The sequence below is a fragment of the Ylistrum balloti genome, unplaced genomic scaffold, assembly GCF_031769215.1.
Source record: "Ylistrum balloti isolate Yb309-2 unplaced genomic scaffold, AGI_CSIRO_Ybal_v1 Utg369758, whole genome shotgun sequence".
NCBI classification, from domain to species: Eukaryota; Metazoa; Mollusca; class Bivalvia; order Pectinida; family Pectinidae; genus Ylistrum; species Ylistrum balloti.
The window spans coordinates 2,251,382-2,277,821 of record NW_026781958.1 but is presented as its reverse complement, the minus strand read 5'-3'; the positions used below and the strand labels follow the sequence as shown (position 1 = coordinate 2,277,821).

At 35.3% G+C, this 26,440-nt stretch overlaps 4 protein-coding genes across 4 annotated transcripts; 3 read left to right on the top strand and 1 right to left on the bottom strand.

Annotated features, from left to right (window-relative positions):
* On the top strand, positions 1-1,423 carry LOC132543588 (calmodulin-beta-like). Its single transcript, XM_060207103.1, has 4 exons — positions 1-64; positions 500-643; positions 912-1,154; positions 1,389-1,423. The coding sequence occupies exons 1-4, from the start codon at positions 1-3 to the stop codon at positions 1,421-1,423; spliced, it is 486 nt and encodes a 161-aa protein (XP_060063086.1).
* A 1,563-nt stretch (positions 1,424-2,986) lies between these two features.
* LOC132543587 (calmodulin-A-like) lies at positions 2,987-6,200 on the top strand. The gene is made up of 6 exons (XM_060207101.1): positions 2,987-2,991; positions 4,429-4,528; positions 4,710-4,764; positions 5,179-5,322; positions 5,773-6,015; positions 6,169-6,200. Exons 1-6 carry the CDS (start codon positions 2,987-2,989, stop codon positions 6,198-6,200), a joined length of 579 nt encoding a protein of 192 aa, XP_060063084.1.
* Positions 6,201-6,648: 448 nt separating this feature from the next.
* On the bottom strand, positions 6,649-14,841 carry LOC132543586 (uncharacterized). The gene is made up of 2 exons (XM_060207100.1): positions 14,813-14,841; positions 6,649-8,323 (listed from the first exon to the last, which is right to left on the bottom strand). The coding sequence occupies exons 1-2, from the start codon at positions 14,839-14,841 to the stop codon at positions 6,649-6,651; spliced, it is 1,704 nt and encodes a 567-aa protein (XP_060063083.1).
* LOC132543495 (uncharacterized) lies at positions 12,631-25,719 on the top strand. The gene is made up of 5 exons (XM_060207002.1): positions 12,631-12,847; positions 18,473-18,575; positions 19,347-19,496; positions 20,151-20,387; positions 25,511-25,719. Exons 2-5 carry the CDS (start codon positions 18,473-18,475, stop codon positions 25,543-25,545), a joined length of 525 nt encoding a protein of 174 aa, XP_060062985.1. The 5' UTR covers positions 12,631-12,847; the 3' UTR covers positions 25,546-25,719.
* Positions 25,720-26,440: the final 721 nt, after the last annotated feature.

Genomic DNA, 26,440 nt, shown 5'->3' with positions numbered 1-26,440 from the left:
ATGTTTCCTATTTTCTGTTTCCAGTCGGCTCGATGGCCTCCCCCGACCAAAGCCCAACTTACAGGTAACTAACATTTGCTCAATTTATAATCTTGCTGGTAAGATCATATCGAACTTTGATGTTGTACTATATACACCGTGGTTAATATTTTCTGGTTGAATTTGTTTTTATACCAACCATCTCTATTATTATTCTGTCAGCGCTGTAATTGGTTCGTTCATTTAGGATGCTGTGGAAATATTCTATAAATTAGTTTATCATATCTTTACTTGTATTATATTCGGGAAACTGGCATTGTGTTTATTCTATCATATTTAATATATATATATATATATCATATAGACTTAGTGTAAGATATAGACACTTGGCAGAAAGAATAAAAAGCATTCAAAAAATAGACTCCAATCTTTTAAAGTGATGCTAATTGGAGAGACAAGACAAAGTTCTCTTGTTAAACATTGCCTTTTATATAATGTTTGTGTCCTATTCTATGTATAGAGTTCAGGGAAGCCTTCAACATGTTTGACATCAATAAGACAGGCAGTGTTACAACCAAAGAGTTGGGAGATGTTCTCCGAAACATGGGACAGGAACCGTCGGAAACCGAACTCAGGCACATGGTGGACGAGGTCGACGAGGATGGTAAGTGTCACGTGACTTAGATTTTTTTTTACACTTTTACTGTAATGTAATACTTTTCTGGTGTCTTATTCGTTTTATTACCTGATGTCATCACAGAAATAATTAATTTTTTTTTCTGATAGCGAAACGAAGCAATTAAAAATTCATCAGAGATGATTTTGAAAGTTACTTTCATGTCAACGTTTAATAGATAATAAACTTATATCACGTGATTAAATAGTATTGTGTCCATATCATGCATCGTTGCTTGCTCGCTTGTTTTACACAGGAAGTGGTTCTATTGAGTTCGAGGAGTTTGTGGAGATGATGATGAACAAAATCCATGAAACAGAATTAGATGTAGAGCTCAGAGAGGCATTCACGATATTTGACAAAAATGGCGACGGCTTTATCGGTCCTAGGGAACTTAAGGAGGTGATGGCCATGATGGGAGAACGACTCACAGAGGTCGAAGTGGAGGCCATGATTCGAGAAGCGGACAAAGATGGCGACGGCAAAGTCAACTACAAAGGTAAAAGTAGAAAACTTCATATTAAGGGTGTATGCTATAAATTTTGGTTTGAGTTATCCCCCTTGTTAATTTTCTGTTTCATATTTTACTAACGCAGTGATTAGTAAACTTGCTTACATGAAAATTTTCAGGATCATCATGATAAATTATTGTTGTAATTGGAATACATATCCTTAATGGCGATTTATATCTGCATTTCTGAGTAATAACAAATGTTACAATTGTATTTTGCAGAGTTTTACGCCATGGTAATGATGGACCCAGCGTGAAGTGAGTGAAAACACTGACGTCATATTGTTCATTACGTCACTACGCACGCGCCAAACCCTTCGTCCATAACATTCATTTGCCTTCATTTCGGCATGGACTTGTTTCTTTTGTTATTTCAAAACATGTTAATATGTTCTGTATTGATTATTTGAAACTCCGTGACTGTATACGTAAGCAACGCGAAGAGTTTGATAGCATGAGCAATGTGTTGAATATACGTGAACACAATTGTGGACAAGTTATCCGTTTTGATGGGATTTGTGTTAAAAACTTTTGTCGGAGAAGGCGAGAAATGGACCAGACGGAGTTGCGTCCCCTTAATTTCATCACAACAGTTTCAAAATTTATGCCAAGCTCTCACTATAAGCTCAGATTTTATAAAGAATTGACGCAATATGATGCTATTTTTGTTTACATTGTGTTAATGATATTTTATGCGGATAAATTCAAGTTGGTCCTCGAAGATTCTTATCTTATTTACACATAAGCATACACTTTGTACATACATGGCTTAAACCTTATTGACCCTTGGACAAATGAGCTAGTTTTTTTTTTTTTTTCTTTATTTCAAGCATATGTCTGAACAGCCATCGAAGACTGCATTACAAGAGACAACTGCCTGTCAAAAAATGGTATAATTGTTTAATTGTGTATGTTTTTGTTTGTTTATTTGTTTTCAGATGTTATAGCGATCATTGCATGAAACACAAATGAAACAAATATTACACATTCGATGATCAAATGCCACATAGTGCTCCCACAATATCTATTCTGTCTCGCATTCAAAATATATCGCCCGGAACCTTAAATAGAATCTTGTGGTGACTTGATACTTGGAATGTAGGATTTACCTCCCCTTAAACTCGTCTCGGCCCCACATTCCAAGGAGGATTTCATCAAGTATAATGCGAATGTCAATACACACATATTTTTTTTTAAATATTTACAATGTAAGCGGGTTTGCTAATATTCACAAAGAAGGTGTAACCATTCTACAAAAATATGTTTTAAGACGTTATGTGTTCGTAGTACGCACATTAAGTAGTACACGCGTGTATATTCTATAAATAGATACCTGCAATGCGACACACTGTTACGCTGTATATACACACCTATATACACACACACATATAAATGCTTATATATAAACTAATAGTATACTGATATAGAAATGGTCGTTGTACACTAAGGATATGAAAATGTTTGAAGTGAAAATTTTGTTTGAACGTTTAATAGCTATCAAAACTCCCGGAATTACAAGAATGAGATTGGTTTATACTTTCATCTATATATATCTTGTTCAATCATCATAACTGTTGGCACTGTTAAGTTCCCGTGATATTTAATCCAACTGGCGTTGTCTTGTTTGGATTCTATTGAACATTTATCGGTAATAATCACTGTGCGTGTTACACATAATTACAAGTACTTTAAAAAGTTTTTACTCCGAACAAATAAATAAATAAATTGATAAATAAAATAAAAAGACGTAGTGCCGTCTGTTTGTGAACGTGACGAAAACCTAAGACGATATTAGATAAAGATGAGACAATGACGAGACGATGAGGTAAAATGGTGCGATGAAACGATGAAAGTGACATGACGAGGAGACAACTTTGAAACAATAGCAATAAGTACTAACAGACAACGACAATAATTTGTCAACAGCCAAAGTCATAGGGAGGCGATGTCCATGACTGATTGTGACATTCAGGGAAGTTTTAAAGTGTCATCTCACTGGAATGTCAGAAATTGGCAACCGTAGTGACACGTTTTGTTTTCTTCAGGACAAATCAGCCGTCATTTGAACTGTTTTCGAGATCGGTTTAGCTCAGTGCATGGCTGACATTCTGTAACAAAGATTACAGGAATGGGAGACTCCGCAACTGGTATAGACGATGTCGTCACTCACAGTAATGGACGTTACAGCACTTAACCTACCTCGCTTGGACGGACGTTTAACACACAGACTAAAATCAAGAAATTTTTAAGATTAAAAAAGTTATTTCTAAAGTAGAGAAAATAAAATACAGAAACTAAGTCGTGTGTTTTGATCACACCGTGGGACTGATTGTCCGGGAACAAGCTATTTAACGATTAATTGCTTGTCGTGTCTATACTTATGTTTAATGTTACTAAGTGACGCTGGTATTGGTAGTTGGTTTATGTAAAATTATCACACACAAGTACAGAGGACGAATAAAAAAATCTACTTGAGATATTGTTTATAATGAACCATGAATAAAGTATTGCGTGAACATAGTCGTGTAAAGCGATAATTATAACCCATTGTGGAATTAAACTGATCCCTCCCCATTGAAATGTATTCTTACGTGACGATACATTTCAGTTCTACGGGTATCAAACAAATAGATTAAGTCGATATAAAACAAAGGACTATCCACTGAAATCAATAATCTCCAATTCTTTTATATAACTTCAATTGGCCAACGCCATTAGAGAGATTTAATAGAGATTAATATACTCTCGGAACACCCTTAGATTTATCATTTATAACTCGTTAACGTGCTAATTCGATACCTCTTTAATTGATTCAGTTTTATCAGTTGGTAAATATTTCACGTCTACTGTAGCGAGCTCCGTTGCCAGGGAAGACCGGAAATTATCACAAAATGGTACGTTCATACTGCTCTTGTCAATATTTCTGATATCGTTTACAAGTTGAATAGGGCGATATTACCTTTTTTTTCGAATAGCAAACATAACCATGATATCGTGAAGCCGATTCCAATAACGTGTAAAATAACTAGTGTGGTTTATTTGTATGACAATATTGGCTGTATTTTCAAAAATCCAAGAGTTTTAGTTTTTACCTTGTATGGAGCTATATAGTCAATAAAGGTTCACTGTCAGTTTCTACTTGTTTGGTAATGCTATTGGACCATAACGTAGTTATCATATCTGATGATAGCAAAAATAAATAAAGCTGGAATCCTAATATCACAGTTGTCATTAAAATTGTTTCCATTGGTAAAATACATAGTATTGTAATAGGAAGTAGGAAGGAAAATACCCTGCCACCGCTGGGGTTCGAACTAGCGACCCTTCGGTCTCTAGCCGGACACTCTAACGCTCGACAAAAGGTAAATTCCCACTAGTCATGTGACCTGTACTCTCAGCTTGTAAATCTTTAGCAAGATAAAGAAGTTAAGATTGTCCTACGTTAAGTGAGAATCTGTATATACATGTGGGATTTTAAAAGTCCTGGTTGCGGTCATAAGTACACAAATGAAATTAATTAATTTGAAATACTATTCTGTTTAGGAGGGAGAGGAGGAGGAAGAGGAGGAGACACCTTTACCAAAGGAACTGTTAGCGGGTAATTTTACATAGATATATATATAAGTAAAGTCTGTGTATTTCTATCCAATATGATAAGTTTCAAGTTACTAATATTCATGTTTCTAAAAAATAAAATGAGCAAAGAAAATAAAACGTGTTATCATCATATGAAATTTGTCTCTCAGTAAAACAATGGCGATTCTTCAAATTGTAAAGTGACAACGTATTGGTACATTGTAAATAAAGGAAACGGTCATTATCAACAGCTGTTAAGCAAGTAAAGAGTATTATAGAAATATTCAGAAGTGGACAGCAAGCAACTGATCAATTAGCACTAAAATATAATAAGATTGTGGGCGGTAACATATTCAGTTCCCTTATAATAAAACTAATTCAAGGTAGATATTGTGTATATTTAAGATACTGGTATCATCGGTTCCATTCGTTCCAGAATTTGCCGAAGCGTTTGATTTCTTTGACATGAAGAAGACCGGCACCATTACAACACAGGAGCTGTTTTCAGTCCTCAGGGCTATGGGTCAAAATGCTACAGAGGCCGAACTCAACAGCATGGTCAACGAAGTGGACGCCGATGGTCAGTACAGGTTCTCTTGATGATCATAATATCGTAATCGTTTTCCTTTATCATTGCATTGAACAGTCACATGTTGCTATAAGCTACATATTCTTGAAGGCATTGTCATTCTGTGATAATACAAAGTAGAAATTATATAGAAATTGTACCGTTCATATTACAAATTACAACTTACTAGTTCCAATATTTTAGTTCGTCTTGAAATATCGAAAACGTTTAGACATAGACAGACTGTTATCTGTAATGAAATGGTGATAGAATTTCTATTCAATAAAACATGGTAATTGTAAAGAAAATAACGTGCTGTATATATTACTGCATACTTATCTGGAAGAGGTTTCATTGCACTGGTTAAAGGGTAAAGGATGCAATGGGAAAGATACAGACAGAAAACAATTTACATTGAGTAAAGATCAACCATTTCAATATTTACATCTCTACACTCCACAGGAAACGGAACTGTAGAAATTGACGAGTTCGAGGAAATGATGCTTAATAAGATAGATGCAGAAGTTGGACCGGAAGTTGACAAAGAAACATTTGCGCTTTTCGATGCAGACGGAGATGGGTTAATCGGACCGGAAGAACTCTTGAAAGTAATGCGCCAGTTCGGGAAAAAAGTGTCCGAAGAAGAGGTCAAGCTGATGATAATGGCTGTTGATAAAGATGGGGATGGTCAAGTCAGTTTCGAAGGTAAATGTTTCCGGTTCTATGCTATCTTCTCCATTTCCGTTTCATGTTTTTTTTAGTTTGTGTGACTTCATTGACATTGCTCTCGAAAATGCATAGTTTATATAGAGGTTTAATAACCTTTCTAAATGAATTATATTCTATTTATTTTTTCAGAGTTTTGTGAAATGATAGCCGGGGACCCTTGACGAAAATAGATATTCAGAAATATACCTTCCATCTTAATGAACTTCCTTATAGATCTGCCGAGTGGGAAAAACGATCTCAGTGTCACGAGCGGGTCACGTCGTTTCCCATGACATCATGGGAGGTCACCATCATAAGTTCCCTGGATTAAAACGTTTGATGCCGAAAGTGTTCCAAGATTCAGAATCCCATTGATAAGGAAACGAGGCTCGTGTTTTAAACTCTGAGGGGCAGGAATGGATAAATACTTCATTTAAATGTTTCACCATGGTCGTGACAAATATGTCAGATATCATTATGCTCTTTCTATGATGTCTTGAAATTTAGTGATAGTCAGAAACTTTTTATATAAATGGTATTAGATAATACACACTTGTACAAATATATAATGAATTTACTATAATGCAACGAAATCGAGTTGTTTATTAAGAGAAACATGGTTCTCTTAGTTTAACATATATTTGAGGAGGAGGAGGAGGAGGAGGAGGTGGTATAGGACGAGTAGGGAAGGAGAGGAGTAGGTGGGGGAGATGAAGGAGGAGTAGGGAAGGAGAGGAGTAGGTGGGGGAGATGGAGGAGGAGTAGGGAAGGAGAGGAGTAGGTGGGGGAGATGAAGGAGGAGTAGGGAAGGAGAGGAGTAGGTGGGGAAGATGGAGGAGGAGTAGGGAAGGAGAGGAGTAGGTGGGGGAGATGGAGGAGGAGTAGGGAAGGAGAGGAGTAGGTGGAGGAGATGGAGGAGGAGTAGTAAGGAAGGAGAGGAGTAGATGGGGGAGATGGAGGAGGAGTAGGTGGTGGAGATGTAGGAGGAGTAGGGAAGGAGAGGAGTAGGTGGGGAGATGGAGGAGGAGGAGGAGTAAGGAAGGAGAGGAGTAGGAGGGGGAGATGTAGGAGGAGTAGGGAAGGAGAGGAGTAGGTGGGGGAGATGGAGGAGGAGGAGTAGGGAAGGAGAGGAGTAGGTGGGGGAGATGGAGGAGGAGGAGTAGGGAAGGAGAGGAGTAGGTGGGGAAGATGGAGGTGGAGGAGTAGGGAAGGAGAGGAGTAGGTGGTGGAGATTGAGGAGGAGGAGTAGGGAAGGAGATAAGTAGGAGGGGGAGATGGAAGAGTAGTAGGGAAGGAGAGGAGTAGGTGGGGGAGATGGAGGAGTAGGGAAGGAGAGGAGTAGGTGGGGGAGATGGAGGAGGAGTAGTAGGAAAGGAGAGGAGTAGGTGGGGAAGATGGAGGGGGAGTAGGGAAGGAGAGGAGTAGGTGGGGGAGATGGAGGAGGAGTAGGGAAGGAGAGGAGTAGGTGGGGGAGATGGAGGAGGAGGAGTAGGGAAGGAGAGGAGTAGGTGGGGGAGATGGAGGAGGAGTAGTAAGGAAGGAGAGGAGTAGGAGGGGGAGATGTAGGAGGAGTAGGGAAGGAGAGGAGTAGGTGGGGGAGATGGAGGAGGAGGAGTAGGGAAGGAGAGGAGTAGGTGGGGGAGATGGAGGAGGAGTATTAGGGAAGGAGAGGAGTAGGTGGGGAAGATGGAGGAGGAGGAGGAGTAGGGAAGGAGAGGAGTAGGTGGTGGAGATGGAGGAGGAGGAGTAGGGAAGGAGATGAGTAGTAGGAGGAGATGGAAGAGTAGTAGGGAAGGAGAGGAGTAGATGGGGGAGATGGAGGAGGAGTAGGGAAGGAGAGAAGTAGGTGGGGGAGATGGAGGAGGAGTAGTAGGGAAGGAGAGGAGTAGGTGGGGAAGATGGAGGAGGAGTAGGGAAGGAGAAGAATAGGTGGGGGAGATGGAGGAGGGGGAGAAAGAAAAAGGAATGAAAAGAGGAGGAAGAGGAGATGAAGGAGGAGTAAGGAAGGAGGATGAGTAAGGAAAGAGGGGGAGGAGGAGATGTAGGGGGAATAAGGAAGGAGGAGGAGATGTAGGAGGAATAAGGAAGGAGGAGGAGGGGGCGATAGAGGAGGAGTATGGAGTTAGGAGGAGGGGGATAGAGGAGGAGTAAGGAAGAAGGAGGAGGGAGAGATAGAGGAGGGGTGAGGAAGGAGGAGGAGGGAGAGATAGAGGAGAAGTAATGGAGGAGGGGATGGGGGAGATGTAGGAGGATTAAAGAAGGAGGAGGAGGGGGGAATGGAGGAGGATATAAGGAAGGAGGAGGACTGGGGATAGAGGAGGAGTAAGGAATGAGGAGAAGGGGGAGATGGAGGAGGAGTAAGGAAGGAGGAGAAGTGGTAGATGTAGGAGGGGTAAGGAAGGAGGAGGAGGGAGAGATGTAGGAGGAGAAAGGAAGGAGGAGGAGGGGGAGATATAGGAGGAGCTGGAGGAGGGGGAGTAGGGAAGGCGAGGAGGATCAGGGGATGGAAAAAGTGAAGAAGGTAAGGAGAGGAGGAGCAGCAGGAGGAGGAATATGCGAGAAGGATTGGAGGAGGAGAAGGAGGAGGAGGAGGAGGAGGAAGAGGAGGAGAAGAAGGAGGAGGAGGAGGAAGATAAGGAGGAGGAAGAGAAGAAGGAGGAGGAGAGGGAGAGGAACAGAAGAAGAAGGAGGGGATAAAGACGTATTTACTGCTCCAAATGAGTTAATGTTTTCAAAACAATGACATACGGAAATTAAAAAAAAATACTTCCATGAATACCGTTTATACTTAGAAAGATTACTTATTACAGAAAGTTTCGAAAAGTGAAGATTTACCAATATTTTAGTTCTTTTAGAATCCAAACATGACCTAAATGAAAAAAGAAAAATACTAACATGTCAATGTAATCATAATTCAAACTAAAATCAAATCAAACCAGACAAAATATAAACAAATAAACAAAGAAATATATACACGGAAACTCCTGAAAATTACAAGGAGAATAAGACCAGGTGGAATAGTAAGCGTCTTCTGCTTCTTGGTCAATCCTACTAAGTAATGTCACGCTCTGAAATGAGAACAAGGTATACAACAACTGAACCAACAGGCAAACTAACGAGCATCCAACACTTCCAGCTTCATATCGTACAACGGAACCACCAGGCACACTAACGAGCATCAAACACTTCCAGCTTCATATCGTAAAAAGAAATAGAATATTTCTCAATGAGATCACTATGACGACTGTAAAACTTCCCCATAATTGTCACCAACCTGTATCTTTTGAAACCATATATTACGAGTTTGTACGTCAGCTGACGACTTCTTGCACATTAATCGTGATAACGGGAACACATCCTTGAATATCGAATCAACTGCAACATATAGACACTGTAGGATTCTATTCAGTTATCGAAAATTCACGATATGGAAATTGAAATGATCACGCTTATTATACAGCTAGGAAGAAAACTGTCCATGTTGGTTTTATTGTAGAAGAGCTTGTCATGTCTTTGGTTTCCAATTCTGTTTGGTATATACGAAAATCAGAAACGCATACAAGGCAGAAGAGAAGAAAGCACACCAGGAATTGGGGAGATATGGAAACAAACATATATCAAGAAAACAAGAACAAAAACCAACAACAACAAGAAAAAAGAGACTAAAAAAGAAAAAGGAAGACCACCAAAGGAACGGATAAGTCACGAGAACAACGGAGTGAAAGAGATAGAACGGATAAGTCACGAGAACAACGGAGTGAAAGAGAAAGAAAGAGAGAGAAAAATGGAAGACAACCAAAGGAACGGATAAGTCACGAGAACAACGGAATGAGAGAGAAAGAAAGAGAGAGAAAAATGGAAGACAACAACAAGGGCCCTTTTTTGGTAAAACCACATGATTTCAATCCGTTTCTTTTCTACTTAGAGTAAACTTTAGAGGGAAACCTTACAATGTTTACTTTACATTAACATAACACGATTCTGTTTAGTTATAAAAAAGCTGTTTTACTGGAAATAAACATTATACAGATATTGTAGTTGAACACCACAGGGAGTCTGTATTCTGTTACGTTCATTTCCCCACTTCAGACAGCCTAGCTTTATTCCCAATAAAAGCTGTTATAGATATTTGACATCTGTCGGTATCCTCACACCTTCAGAGATATAAGCTGCTGACAGAAGTCTAACACCAATAGAAATGAAATAGATAAACAGAAAAGAAGTTGTTATAACACAACCAGTAGAAGATTTAATAGTGACGTTTCGATGACTACACGGTCATCTTCATCTTATAACACAACCAGTAGAAGATTTAATAGTGACGTTTCGATGACTACACAGTCATCTTCATCTTATAACACAACCAGTAGAAGATTAGAGTGTGATGTTTCGATGACTACATGGACACATTCATCTTATAACACAACCAGTAGAAGATTTGTGTGTGATGTCTCCATGACTACACGGTCATCTTCATCTTATAACACAACCAGTAGAAGATTTAATAGTGACGTTTCGATGACTACACAGTCATCTTCATCTTATAACACAACCAGTAGAAGATTAGAGTGTGATGTTTCGATGACTACACCGTCACCTTCATCTTATAACACAACCAGTAGAAGATTTAATAGTGACGTTTCGATGAGTACACGGTCACCTTCATCTTATAACACAACCAGTAGAAGATTTAATAGTGACGTTTCGATGACTACACAGTCATCTTCATCTTATAACACAACCAGTAGAAGATTAGAGTGTGACGTTTCGATGACTACACGGTCATCTTCATCTTATAACACAACCAGTAGAAGATTTAATAGTGACGTTTCGATGACTACACAGTCATCTTCATCTTATAACACAACCAGTAGAAGATTTAATAGTGACGTTTCGATGAGTACACAGTCATCTTCATCTTATAACACAACCAGTAGAAGATTAGAGTGTGACGTTTCGATGACTACACGGTCACCTTCATCTTATAACACAACCAGTAGAAGATTAGAGTGTGACGTTTCGATGACTACACCGTCACCTTCATCTTATAACACAACCAGTAGAAGATTTAATAGTGACGTTTCGATGAGTACACAGTCATCTTCATCTTATAACACAACCAGTAGAAGATTAGAGTGTGACGTTTCGATGACTACACCGTCACCTTCATCTTATAACACAACCAGTAGAAGATTTAAAAGTGACGTTTCGATGACTACACAGTCATCTTCATCTTATAACACAACCAGTAGAAGATTTAAAAGTGATGTTTCGATGACTACACAGTCATCTTCATCTTATAACACAACCAGTAGAAGATTTAATAGTGATGTTTCGATGACTACACAGTCATCTTCATCTTATAACACAAGCAGTAGAAGATTTAATTGTGACGTTTCGATGACTACACGGTCACCTTCATCAGACAAATGACCAGCGCGAAGCGAGCTAGCACTGATGTATGTAGTGTGCGAGATAATTCGTAACCGACATTTTCCGGCAGAAGTATAAAATAAAAAATATTGTCAAATATTCAGTATCGATAACAAACGAATCGAGTTCATATAATCAGCACGAGCCGAGGAGTCACACCACATTCCGATATAGTAAGCGTTTCCATCACGATGTTTGTGGAGAAGAGTTCCAAGCACTTGTGATAGTACAACGTCTCCAGGATAAAGATTTCTGTAAAATTTCGCTATTTTTTAAAATGAAAAATATAGATAGATACCATGAAAACAAATTTTAATATAAAACTCTGGCCTGTTTCATGTTTTCACCTACGTGTGTAATTTTTTTTTACATGAAGCGCCATAATTGTTTAGGCTCTGTCTACATACTACATGTACCGCCCATTCTGATTTCTTCAGAAATATCCGGAGTGGAAATGTAAGGCATGTCCAAATACTTTATGAAAGAAAGGAACAAGAAAAAGAAAAGGGGAATAAAGACACAACAGATCATAGACGGAGTTTAATCAAACTGTTATTCACCTATTCGTCCATTGCCAATTTGTTTGGATATATTATTGAATAGCTTTACGTACAATGAAGTGTAAATGAAAACACCAACCCTAATATAACCGAAACATGCCCTCTTCATACATGTATACAAAACGTTTAATTCCCTAGGTATATAATTTCATGGTGGATTCGCCTCCTAATAGGCCCTTGGAGACCAACAATACCAAGAAACCGCGTGCCTCTTACATGTAAATCATTGTCATTTGTATTTGTATAATGTCTTAACTGGCATTGAGATCCTTCGAGCCACAGGTTGGGTAGATCGACCTTTAGAAATGCTTTTGTAAATAGAGAAAAAATGGGCTGACTAATTTATATTGAATTACATGCGAGAACTTTAAAGCAAATCTTTGCCGTACATAGCGCTGACATGGTCTATACCTATACATAGGGTTGTGTATTGCGAGCCTGCGCAAGGAGTGATTTCTAATGCTGGTGATAAGGAGTATCTAGCAAGGAGACATTCACGGATATTTCGAGCACCATTTCAGACATTGTATACCAACAATAGATTGTAAGCCACACAACACACATTGGATCTATACCAAGCGAACTGAATACAAAGCCGAACGAGCGAGGTGGTTGATGTTTATCGCAGACCTAGTTAGTGCGTAAAATCTAGTCTTTTCGATATTACACTAATATAGGTAAATATACACGGACAGTGTGGTAGCCGACCGGAGGACAGACGGTTCAAGCTGTACCGCATCGGACGCGGCATTTAAATATGCCCATTGGGAATCATTTTTAACCTGTTTTCGACGTCGTTCATTTTCTACAAGGTGTGAGTGTTGATAATAGACAAGGTAAGTTAAGTTATTAAACCCAGGTGTCGCTTTTGATGGCAGGTAAATATCTGCCATTGTCAAATACCTAGCTCGGTAAACATGGACGACAATTTTAATCCTTCTACACATAGTTGTTGATGTACAGAAATACCAATTCATCGTCAATATTTGTTCGTTTGCTTGATTTCCGCCTGAAAATCACAATATTTTGTTGTTTGAAATTTATCTGACTTGGGTCATATTAATTTGGTAGTCGTTCCTTTAGGTCATTATCCAAAAAAACATCATAGTGGTTAGGAACTTCGGAAGCCCCGGGTTCGTCTTTCCCCTCACAATATAAACAAATACATTGACCGCTTGATCAATAGAACCAGTTCGATTAAGTTCTCGTTTCGTCTTACCTACAGCTACATACTATCAGTATCGATTTTACTAGGAAAGAAGTTTTGTTTTGATATAAAACTTCCATCTTACACACACACACACACACATATATATATATAAATAATATAACGACACGCCCGTTAATATACGGGTTTGGTTTACTGTATTGAAAAGTCCAGTCTAAACAGAAGTGTAATGAATATATATATTGTGTTCGGTTTACAGAGGTTTCAGTAAAACACTGTGTTCAGTTTACGGAAGGGGCGGGGATGGGTAGAAATAATGGTAAACAGGAGAACGGGAGAGGAAGTTCCTCAGAATCCGGAACCATTAAGATTAATTAAGAATCATCCTTGATTCAAAGCTGTTTCCATGAAGTAAAAAAACCTGGACTGGTGCTACAGAGTAAAGCTATCACGCTTACTGTTTCTTATATCGACTTCTGAACTAGTGATATATGTACGGAATATTCACACACAGAGATCTATATTGAACCTCGGTTGTAATAACATCGATGGCCGGTTGACGACCGCCATTACAAACCCATTGACAGACCGTAAATAACGGGAGAATGGGTGGTGTTTCTCGCTGCTAGGGACAGGGAGATAATTGATTGAGATATACGACTCTGTCGATAGGGTTTATATAGGGTTAATTACCATTGTGTCCAGGACATAAAGTTGTCAAGGAAAAGTGTAGATATAACGTCTGGTTTTACAAGCAGGGTCGAGTGTATTAAGAGCTCGGAAACTATAGTTTAAATATTATAACACATGTTCTAGCCTCTCATTACGGACACAGCTATAATAAAGTAATAAATTGTTGATAATTGTAATCAAATGCTTTCAAATTATGCTGATTTTCTTGGGAAAACTCGTGCTAATAACTTGCTCGCTATAACACAACATTCTATACTGTAACTGTCTTTTTTCTTATATAATCAACCTTATATTAGTCTCTCTTCGTTTGTTAGTACAAACGGCAGGAACTTACAAAAATCACACGACGGGAAACTGCACTAATCAACGTTTTTAAAATGCCATAATTTTCAATACTTAATCATGTAAAAAGGACGCAAAATATAAAGCATGGTTTAATTTTAATTCTGTCTTCTATTAAGGTGTTATTGAAGAAGGCGGTTTTGTTCTGCTTCAGCCGCTGAAGCTTTGGGTAGCTCCATTTTTGAGTAGTTAGAAAAAAGTGGTATTACTTTGTCAACGTTCTATAAATATACCCTATATTAAGGTTGTCTACGGGAGATCATTGTCTTGTTTATTTCACCTCATATTGCTACACAAAATACCATATCAATAAAGATTTGTACAAGAGGTACACAATATAGAAGAACAATGTTCTTTTCCATAAGGTGTTGTAGACAAGGTGTTAATGTAATGGGAATGACAGGCTGATTTTAACATATACTAGGTCGCTACAAACATTGATTTTGTTCAGAAATTTCTTACGCTGTATTTTATGTAAAAATCGAAATATTGATAATATTACGACGAGCTATCTCGTCATCGTGTCGGCTCATAATTACACGCCACTCCTGACAATTGAATTTTGATATGGCTATTGATGTCAGGAAAGGAGACTAACAGTGTGTGATCTTTGGTAAACTGCGTCATGTTCGATGTAAGGTACATTATCGTCTATACGATATAGTTTTACTTTTACATTCTGTCTCATTAATGCAAGGGATTTAAGATGTTTTAAATGTTGTAGAGCCATATATATACATCTTATTCATTGTCAGCGTCTCATATCATCACTCTGTCTAAAAAAGTCAACATACAAAATTGAATTTGAATTGCTAATTAAAAGATAAAATCGTTATTTTGAACACATTATAGCTCTATAACTGAGGGACAATGACAAAAGAGCTTATGTGGAATTGTGAAGCTTTTCTGGCTTATGCGATGATTTTTTTAATCATACGGTCCATGTTATGTACAGTTTTACAATTTAAAACAATGTCTCCTATAACTTGTTCACATTTTTATTGTCTGGTTTACTCTATTTTATACAGGTTACGATATCAGTCTTGGTCTGTTTAAACAGGTTTATAAATATATGTAATTCATTCTTATTATATTCTGATTTTAAAGGAAATTCTTGATAGAAGTTTGAATGATTAAAAGTAATACATGATTTTTCCCCCTGTGATCAACGTTATCTCTGCAGCCAAGATTACATGAGGACGGGTTTTACAATGTCTTATTTACAATAATTGAAATATTCATAAAGTATGTTGGGCTGAATAGACAGGTTGTGATCTACAAACAATATACCATTTGACGATACATTAATAGCATTATTGTTAAGTTATTAAATGCTTGAATAACTCTTAAATCACCGTGAACTCGTGTCGTTACAGAATATGAAGCCCTATTATGAGAGCTCGGCATTTTGTTGAAAAAATTCCTCACACTGTATTGAAAACCACTTATAAATCTGCTAATTACATTTATTTGGGACTTATTTACTTTTCGGGATATAATTACATATTCGCAAATAGTTAGCACCATTTTGTAAGGTTCATAATCATATACACTGTTAAATACCTGATGAATAAATAAGTTGTCCAGAAGCAGATGATCAATATGATATTATCATGAATATTTATGGTCGTTAAGTGTTCACATCAAACTCACTGATTGATCAATATTCAATATTTGATTGATTGATTTCCTCAGATCAATATCTGCAATGTATATTTATTGACCTTATAACATGAAAATGTAATTAGTTAAAAGAAAAAGATGGAAATGAATAATTTAAGTATCAGTGATTGGTGGAAAACTAATGTTTATTTAAGTCTATAACATCCGGCCTTGTAACGACCACGTCAACATAAACAACATACCAAAATGTCAACACAATCCCAATCTAAACACAAATTCAATTAAACCAGGGCAAATCATGTTTTTAGGTATCTTCACATTTTCGACTCCGGTAGGTATTGGAAAAAATTGTTTCATTCAAGGCCTTTAATTCAATACGATATATATTTCAGGATGTGACATCAAAGTGACTTCTAACCGTAGCCCTGTGCTTTTCTCGAACCGTTTTTACGAAATTTTGCAACCGACATAGAAATCATGACCTTTATATGTATCGTGTTACTTAGATAGAATTAATTTCCAAATTAACTATTAATTTCGTTGTTTATTCTATGTCCTTTCAAATCCTGATGACATTGAAAATTGATGAATTGATATTATAAAGGTAAGTCAAAACGGTCTCCAGTTAAAATAGAGTGCACGAAAATAGTGATAACCTTGACTGAAAACATCAAAGTAGACATCAAAGTAGACAATTAAACATCAAAGTAGACAATTAAACATCAAAGTAGACAATTAAACATCAAAGTAACATATCACACGATTTTACTGTACAATTCTCTTCGAGCGGCCAATACAATATTTAATACACAAAAAATAAAAACATAAGATATTTATTTCATTCATTCAAATTTTACAACAAACAAATGATAGATTTTAAGTTTACGATAATTTTGTAAAAAGGAAATATTTTCAATAGAAAATTTCTCGTGTAACTTTAAGAAACTGACTGAAAGTTACCATAAAATGTAGGAGATGGAATGTTAAACTCTAACTGTCACAGGCGCGAAGGAACGCAGTCTAATATAGACTTGTCAATATAAAGTGGTATATTCTTCCGCACTTAAAATTAAGTCACATAAGTGATACTGTTTATCTTAGCACTTAAAATTAAGTCACTTAAGTGATACTGTTTATCTTAGTCTATAAACTTGTCAATATAAAATGGTATATTCTTCCGCACTTAAAATTAAGTCACATAAGTGATACTGTTTATCTTAGTCTATAAACTTGTCAATATAAAATGGTATATTCTTCCGCACTTAAAATTAAGTCACATAAGTGAAACTGTTTATCTTAGTCTATAAACTTGTCAATATAAAATGGTATATTCTTCCGCACTTAAAATTAAGTCACATAAGTGATACTGTTTATCTTAGTCTTTGATGATTTGGTTATAAAACAATATTTATAGTTACATACATTATTGTATTATTTTGTAGGTCACAGTTTGATTATAGTTGAGAATAGTATTGTCCAATGTAAGACAGGATAAAATTTAAACCTTCCCGGGGGGTATGGTTCTTGTCTTCAAAACTCACCAGAAAGTGTTCTCCTACACACTGACGGGCTAAATCAATATTGGCTTTCTGGCTATGGGGATTTAATTTTTCATATATAATATCCGTCTCTAATCTGTTGCTGTTATTAAAAATCTTGTTTTTGAACTTTCAGACATTTAAAACGTTTTACATGTTCCTCCGTGTCCACCTCGTCGTCACGATCATGTTTTTACAGGGCAATGTTGACAGTCAATGAATTTGCATAAAACATCGTTGTAGATGTTTAATTCAATAGAATCCAGTACCTAAGGCGTTCCGCTCTTCATATGGAATAATGAAATAATGATTCAATCAGATAAATATACCATTTAAAACTAATTATGCAATTTGTAGGTGTATTACCTTACACTTACGAAACTTATAACGGTAAACTGTAGACCTTTTCTTAACTATTTTGACGCCAAACAAATATTTATGAAAGGCGTCTGGTTATGTGGATACCAGTACAGTACAAATGCGATCGGCAAGACATCATCTTGATATCAATTATAGTGGAGTAGTTGGGACGAACATAGATAAAAAAAAACAATGTTCCGGAATCTTTAATTCCGGATAATAAATACATGTATAGTCTTCCGATTTTAGTTGTGTATATACATAGCTATGTCATAAGCCGAAAGTCCAAAATAGGGATCCGTTCTTGATCATTTTGTCAGTTGTTACACACCTTTTTTGCAACTGTCTGCTTTATTAAATATTTGTGTCAAGGATTTAGTACTTAAGTAATAGAAATAAAATAAGGAATAACAAACCCAGTTAATAAAACCCTAATGATCACTCAACACATTTCCAATTGATTTTATATATGTATATATGTTTATTTTTACATACAAATCTATAGGTTAAAGCATAGGTTTGCTTCAAACTCTCAAATACTAATTTACGACATTGATTTTCTTTAAAGAAAGCTGTTTCTTAGTCCACGAGGCATACCCTTCCAAAAAAGCGTACTTACTATGACTGCTTTATCCCAGAGCCCCTCCCCCTCTCCTTCTCCACTCCGCCATTTTTATACTATCATTATAACGAACTAGGATTTTATACATATGAAGTATCCTCTGGTTAATTTTCAGATGTTACAAGGTCAGCAGAAACAACAATGCAACTCCTACAGAGGATATTTTCACGAACAACAGAAGGAACAGGAAAGCAAGCAGGAACATTACTCGGACAATGGTCAGTGTTAAAACATCGAGTAATAGTATAGTCATACGATATATCGTCAGGTCCGACAATCTTATCAATAATTTTAAGTGATTCTTTACATAATCAGATAGATAGTTATTCCGATGGTATTTTAAATATTTCCAACTTTTGTTTTTGTTTTAAAATCATTCATTTTCGTGGAAATGTATTTTTAGTGATTCAATATAAATAGATTTATTGAGCATTGTTGATTTACGAAATCAGATGTCCACAAAATATAAATGGTTTTAAAAAATCATTGAGATTGAGCTGCGGAAATGTATATATGATTCACTGTTTGTATGTGTTGGATATTCGTGTATTTGTAAATGGTACTGAAGATATAGATAATAACGCTCCAAATAATTATCTAGGAACTATGGAAACCAGTGGTCACAAGAAATCAGGCCAAGCAAAAAAGTGATAATGGTGATAATTTAGGCAGTGCTTTGATCTTGCTTAAGATACGGAAATGATGCCAGCAGTTTCTTATATGAACAAAGTTTAAAAACAAAAAAGGGCGCCACATCAGTATTGCAGCAAAACGTTCTATTGTGAGTTTCTTTTTAAATTAAGAGTCAAGTCTCCGGATTTCAAATATAATTTGTTTTTAATATATACCCTACTTTCTGTACCTCATTTGACATGATCATTGCTGATATTGCAGGCGAAAATTTATTTCAGATCTGGTATACAACTTGCTAACGAAGATTTCATCGCCACAAATTTAACTCTGATATATGTTTATGCTGTTTTGCTTAGATTTGCGTGACTTGGTGGATTGTTTTGGGAGAAACAGAGAAGGAAAGACGCATTGTAAAGAACTACGAATGTGCTGCAACTTACTTGGGATGAATCCACCCGAATCAGAACTTCGTGAAAATCTTACAATATTGACAAGAGAAAAAAACGGTAAAATGTACTATCTAGCGTATCACAGATTTATTAGAAAAATACGACCAGAATGTCTCTAATACCTTGATGTCTTTCTGGAGCTTGTTAGAACTTAACTGTATCAGTGGACATTCGCTAAGAAATCAAAACTCGTCTTAAAGTCATTATTGCGATTGTAAGACGAGTCAGATCTCACAAGACAATTAAAGGTCTTGTTTATGAAACCAGATGCCACGGCAAATAATAGTAATTTTCCAAAGTTAGATATGGAATACCTTCATATGACATCTATCACATATTCAACACTTCAAAAACAATTTGCATTGCCAGATCCACTCACGGCAAAATCAGAACAAAGTACAGTACGAATAAGACACCATATCTCTGTTAATATCAATCCCATACAGGATGATTACTGTCAGTACTGGACACATAACCTTGAGGATGTGAGCCCAGATTCTATTACGTTTTTGTATATGTTTAAGAAAGCTTAGCAAGAATTCGGCTAAACGCCATGAAAAATAGTTCATGCAATTCTGTTCAATTGGCTAATTTTCATAAAGATAAAATAATGTGAACCGTACAATGAAATATTCATAACAATGTCTATCATCACATAAAGGCGACAATACGTAACAATAGTAGGTACTATAATACAGTTCGTATCTTCAGATGGAATCGTTCAAACTGAAGACTTCGTAGTATTGATGCGATCGAAGCTAGGACCTGACGATTTGAGTAGGGAAGATCTAGAGATTGCTTTCGCTCAATTTGATACGGACGGAAGTGGTGCAATCAATCCAGATGAATTACGCCAAATTCTCTCTACAACTTCCCTGGCTGATGATCAGATTGAGCAGCTTATCGCTGACGCCGACACTGACGGAGATGGCGAAATCGATTTTGAGGGTAGGTATATTTTGTGGAAGTATGTGGAGTACTGAAAATGACTTTAGCTTTTGAGAGTTTGGATTGATCAATTCTATATATATATATAAATATATATTAACATTTTACAACAGGAATACATACCCTTTACAAGGATTTTCCCAGTGTGTTCACAATCTAAAATTCATAAAGTTCAACTTACCAAGCGCAAAAATTCCCAAAATCATTTGTAAATCTGATTTTATTAAGATATAACATCTCTTTACTTCTGAGTATGAAATATATAGTTCATTTTGTATCATGTTCCTAAATGATTTTCTACGTTGAATTTGACACGGCGATGGTGTTCTATGACAACCGGAACATTAGCATACATCGTGTAGTCCTAATTCTATTGCGTTTAACATTTGTGTAACAAGTTGTAATGCCAGAGAACTTGTCCTCATTGAACTCTGTGTGTTTTACATTTGTGAATTAACGTAGTTAGATATAATACACTTGGTGTTAGTACAATTTGAATATAATCGATGCCGCAAAAAAGTACGTACCTTTTCTTTTCTTCATGGCGGCTTTTCGACATTAAAATACATATTTGTATCATAAAAACACTGCATTGTATAAAGCAATATTAATTGGATATTGTTACAACAAACATCACAAATGTTTATTTGTCATCTTGGAAAACCAAGAATTTCAATCATAAGAACTGCTTGCATTCTTCACCTAAAGAATACAGTAATGCTAAAATCTACTGTTTTATTGTGACACACTGCATTACGTTTTTGTTTCCACAAGTGTCAAATCTTCTCTGTTTTGATCATAATACTGTATAGCGGTATCGAACAGACGACTTCTAATAGCAAATGAATTCTATAATGTATTTTGGTTTCTACTTTTTCATTTGTACTGACCTAAAGAAATTGCAGATAAATTCAAAGTATTATTTTGCAACACTTACCAGACACATCCATCTGAAGGTGTATTCGGAGTCTTTGATATGTTCTAAATTGTATCCGTTGTTGACATCCTTGGATTTTAAAATGTGACGCTTCAAATAAGTAATCTTCTCTTGTGATGATATCTTAATTACAAAAGCTAGACTTTGCAATTTGATTTTAAAAACATCAAGAGTTCAGTCAACTAGCGTCAAATAATTAATGAAGTTTAAAACGACGATTGCGAGTTATTGCTGGGTAGTGTAATTTGATGATACAAATCAAATAAAACACACATTTCTTAAGCTGCGGAAGTCAGCAATGATTGAATGGGATATTGTTGGAATGATACCGTAGATCGATACTGATACTATATATTGTGTGTTGGGTTTATCTAATGTCTGCCCTTCTTTGTAATTATATGTTTAATCGTGGAAACTATACCATCCGTATAGAGTTTTGCCGGAATTTCTGATCTTTATTTTCTATTAGGAAGTATTTTTCGTATTTAGAAACGGCGTGCGGAGTGACTATTTTGTTAAATATTGTTGGATTTGTACTTTCCGCTTCGTTTTACATTTTCAATGATTTGATAAGATATAATATTCCTGAAAGTCATTTTCAATACCGAAGTTTCAATATAGTGAAAATAGCGTAAAATTACGCGAGCTGGGTACTACTATTCTTCAAAAAATTATGACGTCACAATCACCGGAAGGTTGGACTATCACGTAATTTTACATCAATTGTTCTATCTCGAAACTGACGTATTATTCACTCTCTAACTAACATGCTTTGGTTGAGGTCCATTGTGCATGTAATCATTAATATTTACAACTAATTTCACACTGTGTATAGCTTCTTGGCTGCCATATATGCCGATGTGTATATTTGACCCAGAGTTTAAAGTTTTAAATGTAACTGATTTGGATGGGTTATATATGATACCATGTTACTATATATAGCTTCTAATATAATTTGTAACTGTGTTATTACTATTAATGATGACTTGTGCCTTTATTCCAGAGTTTTACGCCTTGTTCACGAACAGCAACTGATGATAGGGAGACTCATGCTTGTGGTACATTGTCACCATATATCGTTGCTTTTGTCACAACATGTGTTACGTATTTTAAACACATGTTTTTTCTATTTCATGTATTTTTTTTTTATCTTTCATTCTGTCGTCTTTAGATAAAACCATTCAAACTTATATATATATCAATAACTACTTTGTTTATCGCTTTATTGACGAAGAAATGAAACAAACGCTATTTAAGTAACCAATAATATTTACATCGATCTACAAGATATTTGTTGTCATTTTTGTTGTATCTCATCTCCCATATTTCATTTCTTAATGATCATGTCTCCACGCGATGTTGAACATAAACGAAAGAGTGAAAACATTAATTAGTATACGGAATATTCCGAGTAGTAGTAAAAGTATATTCGCTACCACCAAAATACTATATGTTAGGAAATATCAAGAAATCATTTTGATAATTGGTTCTAAAAGTTTTTATATCAATTAAAAAAAACGTATTAAAACATTGCATTCAATATTTTCATATTTTTGATGCTTCATCAAAACAATTCGGCTTGCATCAAACATGCAAAAATAAATAGATAAATCAATGAACATACGAAAATATGATTTTTTTTCGTAGTTGTTGGTGTCATACGATAAATTCCATCCTACTTCAGTCGCCCACATACTAACTTTCTGTCAAGCGGCCTTTTTGCTAGTGGCGAAATGGGATTTTTAGAAATCAACCAATCAAAACTCCCGTTCCTCATTCCTCTGAGTGAAAAAATAGATTTTATTAGTTTAAAAAAATTATAACACGTGTGGAATGACAATTTACTAACGAGTAAGAACATATTTATCTTGATATCGTGATTGTAAAACTTTTACATTTTCTATAGAGCTATTTAGGGCATATCTTCTTTAAAGTATTGCTATGTAAAAAAAAAAAAAAAAAAAAACTTTCAATGCTTTTAGTCCTGAAGAGCTTTTCGATGTATCATGTTTATCTGCAAGAATTTTACAAAATTTCAAATCATATCTTTTCACTTATCGGTGTGTTATGTTATATGCTGTATAGTATCTTTGTTGGTTTGATGGAATATTGAGTAGTATACTTCACGTATTGCCAGTAACCGAAGGTTGAATTGAAAAAAAGTATTATATTGATAAAACAAAAGTGTGTATGGAAAGTGGGGATGAGTGGCTTTCTCTGAATTCCGCAAATTATCATCAGTTTATTTCGACAAGAAAGCACATTATGCTTTAGATAAAAAAAATAATGATTGAAATTTCTTCAATAAAATAGAACTTAACTATGAAAACAAGTTTTCAATATTTGTAATCTGAATACCAATATTTGGCATTATTATTCATACTTCCTGTAACTGTGCGCACACCATACCAGAACAATTTCCTCCCATTTCGAAGATTACAAATATACATTACAATCTGAATTAGCTTACACTTAAAATAGCTGTAATGTTTTTCTTAACCGTTTAATCAATATCCAATAATTTCAAGTATCATTTGTACTCATTATTGATGATACGAAAAAGTTAATAAATGAATAGATCACTGATTTAGTATTCAAAAGAACAGATGCAATATTTGTTTTACATCGAACTAACATTCGAAAGGTTTGCTTTCATAACCTGTAAATGCGCATGTTAAACATTAGCATTGTAAAATTTATCTGTAGATATAACAGTAAAAGACAAAATAACTGATTAGCCATTGTTAGCAAAACCCTTTGTCAATAAATTAGTAATATAAACAGTTGTGGTATGTCTAAATGGTGTAACTGTTAGTATTTCATATATCATAACAAAGACATATCTCTGATTTGTATAAAAAAAAAATCTGAGATAGAATTCCCTTCCCGTCAAAATGTTGAGATTCTTGTGGAGCTAATCTTGAATTTGTATTACATGTTTTGGTTACATATGTGTCTTTTGTACAATTTATTCAATCCCCTTTTTCACGTTATTGTGTCACCTTTAAATCTTATTTGATCGATGTTGGCAGCACAGGAGGTTTCACTGTAGCATAGATATTGTAAACCTATTTTACACTGATGTATTTATATAGAATTTCATTAAATGGATTTTTTGAACAAATGATAATGATGTATCGGATGAAGTGGCGTACATCTAAATTCTTTCTACATAAAAAAATGGCTTATTTTACAACATATTACTCGTGATATCATAATAATTGCTGAACGGTATGTTTCAATATATTTTCTATAATCTAGTACTCCATCGAACACAGTTATGAACAGCATCGTTCAGTTTGGTGTATGATATATGGAAACATATTGGGATCAACGTTGCATTTCACTGTGGCGTCACTTCGTCATTTTTGCAGAATGTTCAGGGCAATTATTCTTACCTCAAGATGTGATGTTTGATACCACCTATCGACAAAATTGATTCAAATAACTGACTTGAGCAAATCTACAGTAAAGACCACATACTAATGCTTTTTTAGTTTATGTATCGTAGAAAAATACTCACTTTTAATGTAATTATTTTCTTAATTATGCATTTATTACATTTTTACTTGATTTTAGTAAACATCTTATCATTATTATTCCAACAAATCTATCGCAAATGTAGAATTTACATTTTGGTAAAGTAGTCGTTAATTAAATAAATAAAATAACATTTCTATACAAGGCTTGAAATTATTCTATTTTTAGTAGTCATTCATTAATATAGAGTCATCTAACAAATACTTTGTCCTGACGCGTTCGAATTGATTCAACTTTTATTTGTTAACTGCAGGTTGGACTTTGAATATTTTGAAAAAGTAATTATGATAGTTTTGTCTAAGCATTTTAATCTTGACATGATACAGGGTCGATACTCTGATCTGTTATTAGTATGATATCCCTCTTCACATTGTTGTTTCCACTCTACCGCTTTGTCTTAATTCACACTCAAGTATATTATTCCTTAAATTATTATCTACAACACATCAAATCATACCTATCAAAGAAAATTAATGAAAACTATAGAACTCGTAGGGTCACACTTTCATTATTCAAGAATTATCATACTGTATAATGTCAGCAAAATGTAACCATCTTCATTTTCCGTTATCAGATACTTAGAAAAATGGTTTGGTGTCCAGAATGAGAACGAAACATTTTAATGTGTTTTGTTTTATGTTTTCAGAATTCTACGCTTTATTTACAACAATGATGGGATAAACGGACTTTCTACTCTTACTTCAGCTTCGATTGTCGCCATTTGATATCATGAATGACTTTGCTGCCCACTGGTTGTGTTAGATAGACACTACTTTGTCAAAACCTGTGATATCTCTACACAGATTGATCCGTAAATTCTCGTAACTTTCGCCGCGAAATGTAGTAATCTGTATTGCAGCCATCATCATATTTCTGTTACATTGTTTTAAAATAAAATACTCATCTTCTTATTGTCTTAATCGTTCATGTTATACAACATTTAAGATATAATCACAATGGTGGAACATTTTCAGCAAACATAAACCATGATACAGTAAAAATTATCAGTAAATAACAAAAGAAAAAAAAAATACCCACATGTGAACATATTCTTAATCCAAACTCAAATTAGGTATACTGATAGAGCAAAATCTAAACAAAAGAAAGATTTTTGTCAAGTCTCCTGATAAAAGAACAAGGAGAACAGTACTAGGTGTTCCGGAAGTGTAAGCATCTTCTGCTACATCCACATTATCACTTTAAATCGTACCAGCAACACACAAATGAAACCATATTTGATGATTTGAGGGATAAATATTAGGATCTGAGTAATTCAACCCTAAGCGCTTGTCTTTTTTTATTATTATAAAATAGTCCCTATCAAACTTAATTTCCAATTTGCACCTATCTTAATATAATCTCGTAATTGATACAGAGTTATGTTTGTCTATACTTGATAAATCAAGAACTTTTCACGGTATACACGTATGGAATATTTTCAGGGGAAGTAAATCAAATGGAAATAAAGGTAGCTTGCTAAGAGTTATATCCCTTTAACCTGATATGAGTCAATATATTTTTGATTATCAATAAATATACTATAACTACCACAAACAAACGACTAAGGTATGACAAC